Below are 13,625 nucleotides of genomic sequence, written 5' to 3'. Positions count from 1 at the left end.
GTATGAAACTCATAGTCACAGCTATGTGGTCTGGGTGGATCATGTTATTACAATACCATTCAGTGTGTAACTGTGTTATACGTGTCTTTATATCGTGGACTACATTCTGCAGCTGGGTATGAGAAAATGTTGTATGAACTTGTAATTTAAAATTCATTTTTTTGTTAAATGAGGGGATTGAAAGCTATCAAATTAAACAGAATACTATCTAATTGTTTAGGAGTACAGAACTTGAGTATTGCTGAAAAAATGAATTTTTTGTCAAAGTTTTTCGTCTTGCACTCATCAGGACAATTCGCAAGAAAGTACCAAAGAACCGGGACTTTGCAGACAGAAAGAACATGTACACACATTGTGCCTGTTTCAGCTAAACAAAATAAGTGACAGCTGCTCACTGGTTCATTCCCCAAGGCAATGTCTTGACCAATCAAAGTCAAGCTGCCTGGTATAAATTTCAAACCATGCTTGGCAGCTAACTGTCGGTCACCATCCATTGGTGCATTCTCCATGGCAATGCCTCTGCCAACCAATCAGCATTCTCTTCTCATACAATATAAATATGTTGTTTCCCCTGTGAATTGTCATGGTGAGTGCAAGATGAAAAACTTTGACAAAAAAAGTCTCTCTTTTCAGCAATATCTAATTGTTGTGAAAATCAGTAGGGCGATGAGCATAGATGCTCAATAAGTATAGCAGTTATGTCTGTGCAGGAAAACAACAGTGGTTAAATGTCAAATCTGCAAAGTATTTACGGCCCATCACCTCAGACATTAGAACCCTCTTTGTCAACAAGAGTTAGATGCCGAACATCCTTTCTACTGTACTTTGTTTTTTTTTGTGTATGACTCATACTTCACTCTCACAGACTGTCTGAGCAGCTAGTCTGTGAGGTCTCAGAGTGATAAACAACAGCCACTTCTTGTGGCTTTCACTTTGAGTAAAAACCATTATCAGAGCTTGTAGCCATTAGCTGTACTGCAGAAATGAAACGGAAGCACCACCCTTCCCTGACTAACCACTCAAACTAGAATGGAAATATGAGACGTAGAGCTGTGGGCGTTCACCCACTGCTGATGTACATATATGTGTAAGTTTTTTATGCAAGGCTATGAGTGAAAAACATTTCTGCACATTGCTGATTGTACTTTGTGATAATTAACTCAATTTCAAAAAATATTTTTAAATGTTGCACGATGGAAAATTATTTTTTAAAACGAAGAAGCTTTAAAAAAGAGATTCAGTCTTGGTTAATAGGAACATCCTGCTACTTTGGACAAGAAATCGTAGCAATCAGCAAAAAGGGCAAGCTTTAAATAGTGGAAGAATTTCACCTAATAAATTAATGTGTTGCTGATGCTGGTGAGTTATAGCTGTTGTTTAACATGTGGAAGATCCATTGCTCTGGAAAAATGTTGCTGAATGTTCAATAATGTTCAGTCTTCGCATTTTTGTTTTTGATTTTCCCACGTAGACAATAATCAGGTGAGCTATAAAATTACCAGTCATGTCAATAGAAATATTTTATGACAATACTTTCCCAGTTCCTGGCACTGACATTTCATAGTGGTAAAAATGACTTCCATTTTCACACTCCGTCTCTGTGTCAAACACTCCTTGATGAAGTGTGTGAGTTATGAGAATCTCTCTTTAAGATGTATACAAAGTGCAAAATCATCTTAGCTGATACTGACATCCTTTGAATTTAGAAAGTTGAAGGTGATCTAATAATAGCCTTTAAAATGATAAAGCATTTTGATAGAGAAACAGAAAATGCTGGAAATATTTAACGGGTCTGGTACCATTTGTGAAACGAGAAACAGAACTGTTCTGACAAAGGATCGGTGACCTGAAAAGTTAAATCTGTTTCTAACTCCACAGATGTTGCCAGGCCTGCTGAGTATTTCCAGTATTTTTGATTTTTATCTTAGATTTTCCAGCATCTTGTATAAGGGATTTCGTAGGCTTGATATAGAGAAACTTATTTCCTCCTGTGGGGGAGTCCAGAACAAGGGAACATAATTTTAAAATGAGAGCTGGGCCTTTTAGGAGTAAGATCAGGAAATACTTTGTTTACACAGAGGCAGTGGAAACCTGGAACCTTCTTCTTCCCCCCTAAGGTCTGTATATGCTGGGTGAAGTGAAATTTTCAAGACAAGCGTTCGATAGATTTTTGTTGGGTAAGGGTAGCAAGGGATATGGTTCAAAGGCAGGTTGGAGTGCAGATCAGTCCTAAATGAATGGCTGAACAGTTCAGGGGATTGAAAGGCCTACTTTTATTACTATATTCCTACGTTTCCCAATCTTGATGAGGATTTTCTTTTTAAAAATCACACACTCTTTTGGATAGCAAATCTAAAAATCCCACTGCCACGAAGGGATTGTGTGACCATTGATTTCTAGATTGATCCACTCTCTGGACCGAATTTTGTGGAGGCGACACAAGTCAGGCCGATGGCTGGAGAACTGCGAGAGCCCCGTGCCCCCTCCCTTCGTGAAGGCTCACTACACCTTGTGTTACTTGGGCCTCTAGCAGGCAAGAGGAGGGCCTTCCCCCAGGAGTTGCTGGTTGGTCAGAAGCTGGCAGCTCTTCTGTACTCAGCAGTGTCATTGGGGAGGCAGTAGCTGCTGTGGTACTACAGCCACCCAACGTCTTGGATCGAGGAGGGAACCAGGCATGGGTAAGTGATGGCAGGAAGAAGGTTGTGAAAGACGGGTTTGGTAGCAAGGGCAGGGGGCTGGCTTTCAGCAGCTCCGACCCCCTTCGCAGGTCCCTCAATCAGGCACTGAAGGACCCCCCCCCCCGAGCCCACAGGCAAACACACCGGGGTTTGCTTGTCATGCTCCCCACATGACAAGCCCCCTGCCCACTGCTGAGTTCATACCAGTGGCAGCAGAATGGGACCCTTAATTGCCCACTCAATTGGCAATGGGGTGGGAAGACATTCTCACTATGAACTTAATTGGGGTGGAGGTGGGAAGATGGCAGGGACACCACCTGCCCACCCAATTAAATGCCCCCTGCCACCAAACTCACCATGGGCCGCACAAGGTTCCATCCTCTGTTTATGAATATGGGCACTCCGTCAATTTCATTCTTTCCTACTAGTAGGAATCAACAGTATCTTCATTGCCTTCTAGAGAGACAGTTCTCACTAGTGAAAAACAAAACCGATGTCAACTTTGTTTGCCAGTTATGCTCATTGTTGTAGAATTAATTTGAACAACAAGGTGGATCTCTAGGGATCGATTACTCCCATGGAATAAACACAATAGAGCTGAAATTCCATGGCTATCACACTAGTCTCTCACAGCAGCTCCAGTGAAAGACCAGCAAATAATCCTCAGATAGATTGGAGAAAGGTTGTGGGTTATAGCGGGTGATGCAAACCCTGCAGAATTTCAGCCCTAGTATATTTCCAGAGGCAGAATGTTATGTTCTCCCGCCAGCGGGTTTGCAGGCAGGTTGGGGGAGGGGTGGACATAAGATATGTCAGATGGCCTTCCCACTGGGCTCTTGCCCACCCCAACCTCTCCGCAATTTAACAGGACAGGTGAGGCCTTGGCTGCCCCATTCCCCAGCCCTTGCCCCAAATGAGGCCCTTAAATAGCCAATTAATGACCACTTAAGGGCCATTTCCCACCCAGCCTCAATTTTCAGGCTGATGGGAGGAGTTCAGGGGCAGAGGAAGCCTGAAAAGTGACCCTGCCCAGGCTTCTGGCAGGAACAGGAGGGCACTCCATCAATGGTCTCCTTTTAACATTGGGCGCCCCCCCCCCCCCCCCCAACAAAGGTCTGGCCCCTGCGGATGCTGCCTCCATCTCCCTGGCCTCTCCACCGACACCCCTACTCGACTCTGCCCACCACCAGGCCTCACTTCCCCTCCCTTCCCTGAGACCCCAAAAACCCACCTGGTCCTGGATACCCAGGACTTCGACTCTTGGGGATTGTTGTAGTTCCAGCCCTGTCCACTGCAGCTCCTGGCGCTGCTGGGCCTAGAGAGCTACTGGCCAATCAGATTTGCCAACAGCTCTCTGAGCTTGGACTTCTTCCTAAGTGAGGGTTGGAACTGCTGGGCAGCCAGTATCAGCAGCTGTGTGGATGGGAAACACCGCCATCTGAAAAATCCCGGCCCAGAGTTCCATTAAGAATGAACTCCTATTTATGTCAGACATTTCCTGCGCTCGGGCTGTTCCAAAGCTCTTCACAGCCAATGAATTGTTCTAAAAGTACAGTTCCTAATAAATAGTTCTAAAAGTATAGTTCCTAAGTTGTGCACAGTAAGAACCTAAACAGCAAATATGATAATTAACTGATGTTTTGTATTGGTTAAGGGATAAGTGTTATCTAGGACTTTAGGAGAACTCTTCCTGTTTTGGGATCTTGTGCACCCAGATTAGCAGGGAGGCTGAGTCTCACTGTAGCGTTTCATCGAAGAAATCACCTGCTTCACCGCCTAAAAATTGCAATGAAGAGTGAGCCTTTATTATTATTCAGAACCTGGGATGGGCTTAATCCATTTTACATAGAGGTGAGAATACTACCAAAAGCCGCCCCTTTAAAATCTGTGAACGTCATGGCTGGGGAAGTCCCAGGTCATCTTCCTTACTCTTGTGACTTTGACAGGAGATCCACGAAACCCCGGAGAAACAGCATAAAGACTGTTTACAGTGCTGCTGCTGCAGAGGTTTCTGTGGATCTTCCACTGAAGTTGCAGAAAGCAATCAGGTCAAGTCCCGCAGACATTTAATCCTACAATCAAGAAGAGAATTGAACTTTTGAAATGATAAAAAGACTGCAACAGCCTTACTAGTAACTGTCATTTTCGACTGGCCTAATATGGTGATGTTGTTATGGTAACGGCTATTCCAAGCTTCTGTTATAATCATGCTAGCTCACTATCCTTCTCCAAAGGGAAAGTAACTCACCCTTTAATACTTGCTGACTGCCTTGGAAGTGAACTTTCCATTTCCCTTCAGTATGTTTTTTTTCTATGTGGTATCAGACTTAGCAAACTTTTTACCAGTCATTATTTTAGCATTGTGTTTGGATTACTTAACAAAACTAAAAGCTCTATGTACATTTACAAAGAATAAGTGCTTTGTAGCTCAGCTGCCTCATTAATACGCAATATTCAAGAGGCAATGATACTCAAAAATAAAAATGCTAGAATTTTTTATAATTATAAGCATTGACAAACATTTTCCACTCATGGATAAATTGAATTGGAGCCCTGTGGTTAAGGTTTAAGTACTTGATTGAGTATTCATATTTACAATATCAAAGCCTTGTCATAAAGATCCAGGCTTTTAACACACTGCTAGATAGAGTCAAGTGCATGATTGTATTTACACTGAGGAGCGATGACACTTTCAGCCAAGGATATTTTGTAAAGATTATTATGCAGAGTTCAATCTGAAATCTGAAAGTACAGCTTTAATCTTTTGAGGATTCAGTAGCGTTTCTTGCCACATTTTGTTACATAATTAAATTTAGTACTTTTTCCAAAAATATTGTAAATAATCCTGTGGCTCTGTAGGTTTTCTGGAAATGTTCTGTCTTGTTCTCTTAGAGGTGGGGACTCCTGCTGGACTAGGGTTCCAGTGGCAGTGGCAACCTCCTGTATATCTCACTTAGTGAGCCATAATTTACGTGTAAGCCCAGACTATAAGACCTGAATTTCCTGACATGATAACACCCCAAATCAGATGCCGTCATGCAAAATTTAGTTGAACCTGGGGGAAGCCTGCTGTTGTATCCCTGTCCAACTTCATGTTTCCTTCTCCCCACTCTGGCAAGAAAGACCTGGCTGCTTCTTCACAGTCTGAACATTCGTAAATAGTGCTGTAAACAAGGCTCAACTAGCAAGCAGCTTATGTCTCTGCCTTCCATTGCTACTATTGCTGAACCTGGGGACTGCCAGAGGAGGAGTGGTGGTAATCTGTGGTACAGCAGTGGAAGGCCCACTAAACTCCCTTTGGAGGGAGAGAGGCCAGTACTTGGCATTTCTTTATCTGTCACTTTTTGAGGTGGTTGGTCACAATGAGTTTATGATCTGTGCCCACAAAAGATCCAGTTCTTAATGTTTAGTCTTTAATTCAAAAATGCTCATAAAATTAATGCCTGTTATGCGAGTAACAGGGTTTGGAGTTTTCAAATGTGTGAAATTCCTGAAGCCACCAGAATCTGCAAACATTACTACCCTGTACGAAATTCAGCATCCACTCTACTGCACTGCTTTTCTATTTAAGTTTTAAATCTTTGGGCAGATACGAGTATGATGTCACATCACAGATGATTTCATTGTACAATTCTCTGTCTACAGGCCTTGAAAAGTGTCTTGCACGACAGCCTCCCAGTGACAATGGCCCTTTTAAGCTTGAGCGAGTCAACTTTGCATTCAGCACAAACTGTGACTTGAACTTTAACCCGAGCAAAAGAATGCTAAAGAGGAATGGAGAATATTTTTAGAGCTAGTGAGATGTTGAGTGGTGTGAAAAATCCTGCAGAGGATCACAACGAATGATATGGCAAGGGAAGAGAGGAAACAAAATAAAAAGGGAAGAATCCAAGGTTAATTGAAAAGCAGGCAGTTTGTCTTATTTTTCAATCTTGTAAACAAGTTGCCTTTGGTGAGTAGAATTTTTCAGCTATGAGCTGAACATTTTGGAGAAAGAAAAAGGGAGGGTGAGCCACTAACCCTGCAATACATGGGTCACTGATTCTGCTAGGGACCCTCAGTTGTTCCTCCACACTATAATAATAGCCTTTATGCTGGGTCAGATTTGGCTCAGTGCACTCGCACAACAAATCCTTTCATCTGAAAGCATTTTCAGAAATGCCACTTACAAAGCAACTCTAAAACAATGCATGCCAATGAACTGCAATAGCACAGAACCGTTAATTCTCTGGTCTTCTGGTTTTTGAGTTGACGAAACTTATTCTGATGAGTAGTACCTCAAGTGGAGTATTGAGATAGAATGACTGTTTTCATTGTTTGGTGCATAGCACTTTCTCTTTTCCTCCTTCTCACCTCCTGAGTCAAAAAATGTCCTACCTCAAAGAAATCTGATTTGTTTGTTATCAATTCAATTTAAAGAGGAACTATCATTGTTCAAGAGTGTTTCACATACCTTAATTGTTTGCTTCCCAAACATAGCAACATGATGCAGTTTGTCCTACTGCTTTGCAAAACATCTTTGCGAAGTTTGTTAGTGATGAAAGATTCTCCAAGCTTCCTTCCCATAATAAAGGTGGTGCTTCAATAATTTCTTCAGTAATAATTATTTTCTATGGTTCTTATTGAGTAGTTTATTAAAAATGCAGAATTACGAGCTAGGAGGAGCTAAATGACCCTTTGTGATTCCTAAATATCCTGTATAAATTTGCAGTCGGATAGGGGTGTGTGGTAATAGGCCAAAACTTCAAATCATCCCAAACTTGGCTATTTTCATTGAAACTAGCTGTAATCGTTTCAAATATCCTAGGAAATGTAGGTGTATTCTTTTGAATCTGTTTTCCATAATTTCAGTGACTGGAATTTGGAAATTAAAGTTGAGGCATGCTCAGATTAGCCTGTTATGAAAACACAAACTTTTTACTCATTAACCATTACTGTATATAGCAGATGCTCTTGGCATTTGGAATCTTTTGTAGCTATTGTCAAGAGTGATTATAACCTATGTGTACTCTTTCACTCTTCGCAGCCTTCCATTCCTTGAAATTCCAGAATCCACTCTGGCATGGCAGTCTGTGTCCATGTGGAAGCATGCAACCCCATGCAGCTAGTATATTTACTACAAATCTGGACAGATGAGTACTGCCTAGAGGAGGCGGTGGCATAGTGATTGATTGATAACCCAGAGACCTAGAGTAATGCTCTGCAGACAGTGGAATTTGAATTCAACAAAGTTCAGGAATTAAAAGTCTAGTGATGAAACCATTGCCAATTATCGTAAAAACCCATCTGGTTCACCAATGTCCCTTAGGGAAGGATATCTGCCCTCCTTACTTGGTCTGGCCTACATGTGACTCTGAACAAGGGCAATTAGGGATGGCCTAGCCAGTGATGCCCTTCTCTGCAATATATTACTTACCCAGTTTGCAGAACATAGATACCTGTGACAAAACATTGGCCGGAATTTTCCAGCCCTTCATGCCAGCGGGTTCTTCCAGTCGCACCGATGTGAATGGAGGTTTCAATGGCCCTGCCGTGGTGGGGCTGGGAAATTCTGGCCATTGTGTCTTAAGTTGTATAGTTATACATGTTGCTTGTTTTGGATTAACAGTCCAGACGATATTTATGTTGAAACCCTATCGGGGCATCTTGAGAACTTGAAACCACTTTTTTTTAAAGAATCTGGAAATAAAAAGTGACCATGGAGCTGCCAATTGTTGTAAAATCTCGACTGGTTCACCATCCTTTTGAAACGTAACCTCAGGGTCAAATGTGACACCAAGGTTGCGAACAAAGTGGTTTAATCTCACACTGTTGCCGGAGAGAGAGAGGAATGGAGTCATTAGCTAGGAAATGGAGTGTAGACCGGGAACCAAAAACAATGGCTTCAGTCTTCACAATATTTAATTGGAGGAAATTTCTGCTCATTCACTGGATGTCAGATGACCAATCTGATCATTTAGAGGGGTCAAGTTCATCTGACCTAAATGTGAATCTGGTCCCAAGCCCACATGGTGGACTCTTAACTGTCTGAAGTGACCTAACAAGTCACATAGTTTTATCAACTTCTCAGGGTATCTGGTTAATAACAGCAAAAGCTGGCCTAGCCAGCAATGCTTCCATCCCAAGAATGAATTTAAAAAAACAGTACTAGTGAGTAAGCTATAAGTGTTTGGTGTACTATAAACAGTAGGGTTAATTACTTCTCCTCAAAAAAAACCCCTTGACCCCACTGCCCTTGCAAACTGCAACCCCATCTTAAACTTCCCTTTCCTCTCCAAAGTCCTGGTACATGTGTTTTTGCCTTATAAATCTGTGCACATCTTTTCCGGAACTCCATGTTTGAATCCCTTCAATCAGGTCCTTCCAATCAGCCTTTTACCCCTTGCCACAATACCGAAATCGTCTTTTCAAAGTCACAAGTTACACCCTTTGTGACTGTAACAAAAGTAAACTATCCTCCTTCATCCTTCTCAACCTGTGTGCAGCCTTTGACGTGGTTGACCACACCACCCCCCTCCAGTGCTCTCCAATGTCATCCAGCTGGCTGGGACTACTCTGAGCTGGTTCCACTCACACTGTCTAACCGTAGCTGAAGTATCATTATTAATAGCTTCTCTCCCTGCTCCTCCATTGTTATCTCTGGTGTTCTCCAAGGATCTATCCCTGGCCCCCTCCCATTTCTCACCTAGATGCTGCCCTGCTGCAACATCATCCAAAAGCCCAGCATTAGTTTTTACATGTACATTGATGATACCCAGCTCTATTTTATCATTACCTCCCTTGACTACTGTTGCTAAATTATCAGACTGCTCATCTGACATCTAGTACTGGATGAGCAGAAATTTCCTCCAATTAAATATTGGGAAAACTGAAGCAATTGTCTTTGGTCCCTGCTCCAAACTCCGTTCCCTAGCTGCCAACTATATCCCTGTCCCTGGCAACAGTCTGAGACCAAATCAATCTGTTTGCAATCTTTGGTGTTATATTTGACCCCGGGATGAGCTTCCCACCACACATTCATGTCACCACTTAGATCGCCAAATTCCACCTCCATAACATCACCCAACTTTGCCCCATGGGGATTAATAAAATCCCCAATTATGCCTTTGTTGTCTCCTGGATCTCACTATTCCACTGCACTTCTGGCTAATTGTATTACATGAAAACAGCTTATTAATAAGTTGTTGTTAGTAGATAAAAGGAACCACTTTTCGAGTGTGTAGATTTGTTCCATCGTAATGACTTATTAAAATTTGATTATTAAATAAATGTAGGACATTTGATGATTTCTCAGTTAATTAGTCCCTGAATTATTTTTAAAAATGTGATCAGAAATGCTGCTCATGTCCTCAAAGGGTTACTTATCGCAGAACACTAAAGATTTTTGGCCCACCATGTCTGTTTCACACTTGACCCACAAAAGAGGCCGTGTTCTAGCAGTTTTTCCAGTGTTGACTGTGAGCCTGAAATTGATGTCTTGTCCGAACAAAATGTTCTGTGTGCTGACAGAAAAATAACGGCCTCCCTTTGGCATTATCACCTGTTGTGGTTTTAATGTTGGAACCCCCAACTGAGAGGTTTTCAGAAATGGAAGGGCATTTGCCAAATACCTAACTGGTGTTATCATCACTGCTGTTCCAGACAGGGTCCTGTTGTTGATCAACACTGTGCAAGCTGGAGGCTCTGCATTCGATCAGGGTAATTTACATGCCATGTCATGCAGTTCACATGGTAGACAAAGCAAAATTTGGCAAGACACCCAACATATACTACAGCTGCAGGCTCCGAAATCAGTTGACAAGTTGACTTTCATAGGGAGGAAACAACGCTGTACACTGTTCCACTTCTTTGGTCGAGTGTAGAGTCACATCATCGTCCTGCCCATCCTCTGCACTCACCCCACCCTCTCCACCCCATCTATTACAGTATATTTGACTTAACTGGACAGCTCTTTTCAAGTTTGTTGCAACTGCTGAACAAATTAATGTTGGCATTTTTATTGTGGTCTGGGAAGAGAGAAATGTGCAGTTTTTTTCTGAAAGGCCCCTGTTTTACAAGGAGTTGTTAGTTGTAATTCCTGAACTTTGCATGAGGAGCAACATCCAACGCAATAGAATCTTTGCTGGAATTCTACCAGCCCTTTGGCAATTGGCCGCGATGCAGGAAGATTGGCAAAATGACATGGGAAGGTAATGGAGGGAGTGCCCAACATCTTCTCACCGCCAAGCCCTTTTGCCAGCAACAGGAACGTTAACAGATTTGCCGCCTGCCAGGAGCCCATTATGTGACCAATTAAGGGCCACTTCCTGCCTCCTTGAGCATTTTACCCATATTGGGGGGCGGGGGATGCTGTCACGTCAAGAGACTACCAAGTGAAACCTGGCGGCCTCCCAGCAGGCTCTGGGGTGTGGGGGGGCTGCTTTTTGGCATTCCATGGCACCACTTATACACCATAAAATTCTCACCCTGATAACTGGGGCCTGCTTACCTGCCTGGCCTGGCTGTCCCCAAGCCCCACTTACCCCTCTTCGAAGGCACCGGCGATTGAGGTGCCCTCTCGCTGCAGCCTCAGCCCTCTGATTGGGCTGGCAGCTCTGAGGAGCAACCACTTAATTTTCCACCCTTGGAAATATGCCTCCCCTAGTTCACTGCCGGCCGAAGCGAGGTCATCCCCTGCTTTCAGCCCCTGTGGTGGGGCTTCTGCTGTCCCTGTAAAAGTCAATTCTTTGTTTTAATTTAGCCCCTTAATGACCAAGAATGTTTTATTACTTGCACAGTTAACGCACAGTGCCATATACTGCCTCTTTCATTTCTGATGCATAAGGTATTGGTAACAATGTCGGAACTTTGAAAGCCTATTGCATTAAGTTTCCTTTCAGTCACACATGCAGCATTATTAATGTTGGTTTCTTTCATTATTTCACCCAATTACCAATGTGCAGATTTACTAGTGGGTAAATGTCACCAGGACAGATCCTGACTGATTAGTGTCTTTCCTGTCTTAATCTCGGGATATTATAGCAAATTGCAGTGCTGCCTTTGCTGTCCCAATAAAAATTAAATGATCTATAGTGCAATTACCAACTGGACTATTGAGAGAGTCCTCCCTTCCGTCCTGTCTCTGATCTTTCACTCGCCATCAATGATTTGTCCCATGGCTTCTGCACAGTTGAGTGCAAGGAGGTACAGGAGAGAGGCCCAGGCTCACTTTTGGGAAACTTCCAGGGCTGTGTGTTCTGTTCCATTGTGATGCAGCACATTGGTGTTCCAATATTTTGTATCATCGTAGTGTATTTTACAAAGAAACAAAAACCTACTGCCACTTCTCTTTTATAGTACCCTCTTAAAGTATTTTTTAAGAAGCAGATTAGTTTTCATCGTGTTTCAGAAATGTCACTAAAACTCTCAAAAGTTTTCCAGCGAGCAGCGCTTTGGGAATACAGCCTCCCAAATTTTCTCCGACATTCGTCCATACGTTTAGCATTGCAAAAATTCCACCCTCCCTCCCTCAAAGAAGCTTTCTGAACAAAAATTTATCTAATTCTGTTTTCAGTGTTCTTGAATGATATTTCCCCTTTCATATTTTAACTGGTGCATTAAATATCACCAAAAAAAAAAATCCTAACTTAATTCTTTCTCTTCCTTCTGTTTAGGTGCCTTTTGACCAGACCGTGTTTAAAAAGTTCAAGCAAGATGAAATCACTTCAGAATCTCCGGCTGTAACTGAGAAGGAGAAACCCCCTGAATGGTGGCGATCCTTTTCCTCACCATCTAGCACTAAGGTACATCATTCAACAATAAGTCAGACCAATCATTTCATTGGGAAGGAGAAAGGGAGAAGTGCTTGTCTATGTTTCAACCTCTGAGGAATGAATGGATTTTATCACTGTTATGAAAGAAGGATCCAACATTGGATTTGTGCACTTTGTTTTGCCTTACTTTGACATCGCTTAAGTGATTGTCGGGAAAAAAAATCTGTAAAGCAGATTGAAGTTCAGCAGATTTGAAGATGGAACTGTGGCTGCTGGATGCTTGACACAGACTGCTCCATCTGAGAGATGAGGATCTGGAAATTGTGGGTGGTGGTGGTGCTCTTAAAAGAAGAAATGATGTGGGGAAAGTTTTATTTTAGTCATTGGATGAAGTTCCATTATTTTGTTCACAGTGTGAATGTTCTAGGCTTTCTCTGATCAATTTGTGTTAACACTGCTTTCTCATCAGAAACATGCAATGTAAAAGGCCCTCTCTCATGCCCCAAGTGGTTTACTGGATACCATCAGGTATGGCACTGATCCATACAGACTAGGAGATGGCCAGATCCAAGTTTTGATCTATGCTGAGTTAGCTCATCTCAGCCAGGGCAATGCCAAGTGCACTGCAATTGGCATCAGCACCTTTGGGCTAGTGAGACAAAAAATTATTCAAGTTTTGTGTGTCTGTGTCTGTGAATATGTGTTTTGTGTGTGTGGTGTGTGTGCCTGTCCTACTTGGCTGTGATGCCAAGGGTGGTTACTTAGGAATTGTCCTGTCAGCACCTTTGGAACAATTCCCCAATGAATTACCTTTAGAACAGGAGAGATACGGGAAAATGTAGGAAGAGAAGAAAAGCTACAAAGGGCATCAAGTATGAAAAGAGCTATTGCAGAACAATTAGAAAGAAAGTTTTCTGCTGAATGAAGAAAATAAATATTTTTTTTTCTAGAACGTTCTAAGTAGCAGTTGTGCACATTCTCAACAAAGACTCTCCGCCTTCAGGCCCTGGTCACCAACCATTTCAACAAGTGAAAAAGAAACCCTGACTCACCTTCCTGCACTGGCCCGAGACAGGTACAGATTCTGTTTCTGCTCATGGGAGAGCCGCTTCTGTGCTGACCTTAGCAAAATTTTACATGAGTATGTCAAGAATCCATTCTTTAACACTTTGCTTCACATGGCAAACAAATGAAA

General features: G+C 42.5%; 1 protein-coding gene across 1 annotated transcript in view; it reads left to right on the top strand.

The window, feature by feature from the left end:
- The window catches only part of skia (v-ski avian sarcoma viral oncogene homolog a), a 187,624-nt gene that overhangs the window by 159,555 nt on the left and 14,444 nt on the right, over positions 1 to 13,625 (top strand). The window contains exons 2-3 of the mRNA XM_041206242.1: positions 12,332 to 12,460; positions 13,381 to 13,505. Coding sequence (XP_041062176.1) covers positions 12,332 to 12,460; positions 13,381 to 13,505 — 254 coding nt within the window. The remainder of the gene's footprint in view (positions 1 to 12,331; positions 12,461 to 13,380; positions 13,506 to 13,625) is intronic.

This window comes from Carcharodon carcharias, chromosome 15 (genome assembly GCF_017639515.1).
Source record: "Carcharodon carcharias isolate sCarCar2 chromosome 15, sCarCar2.pri, whole genome shotgun sequence".
Taxonomy (NCBI): Eukaryota; Metazoa; Chordata; class Chondrichthyes; order Lamniformes; family Lamnidae; genus Carcharodon; species Carcharodon carcharias.
This window is presented reverse-complemented; position numbering and strand designations above follow the sequence as displayed.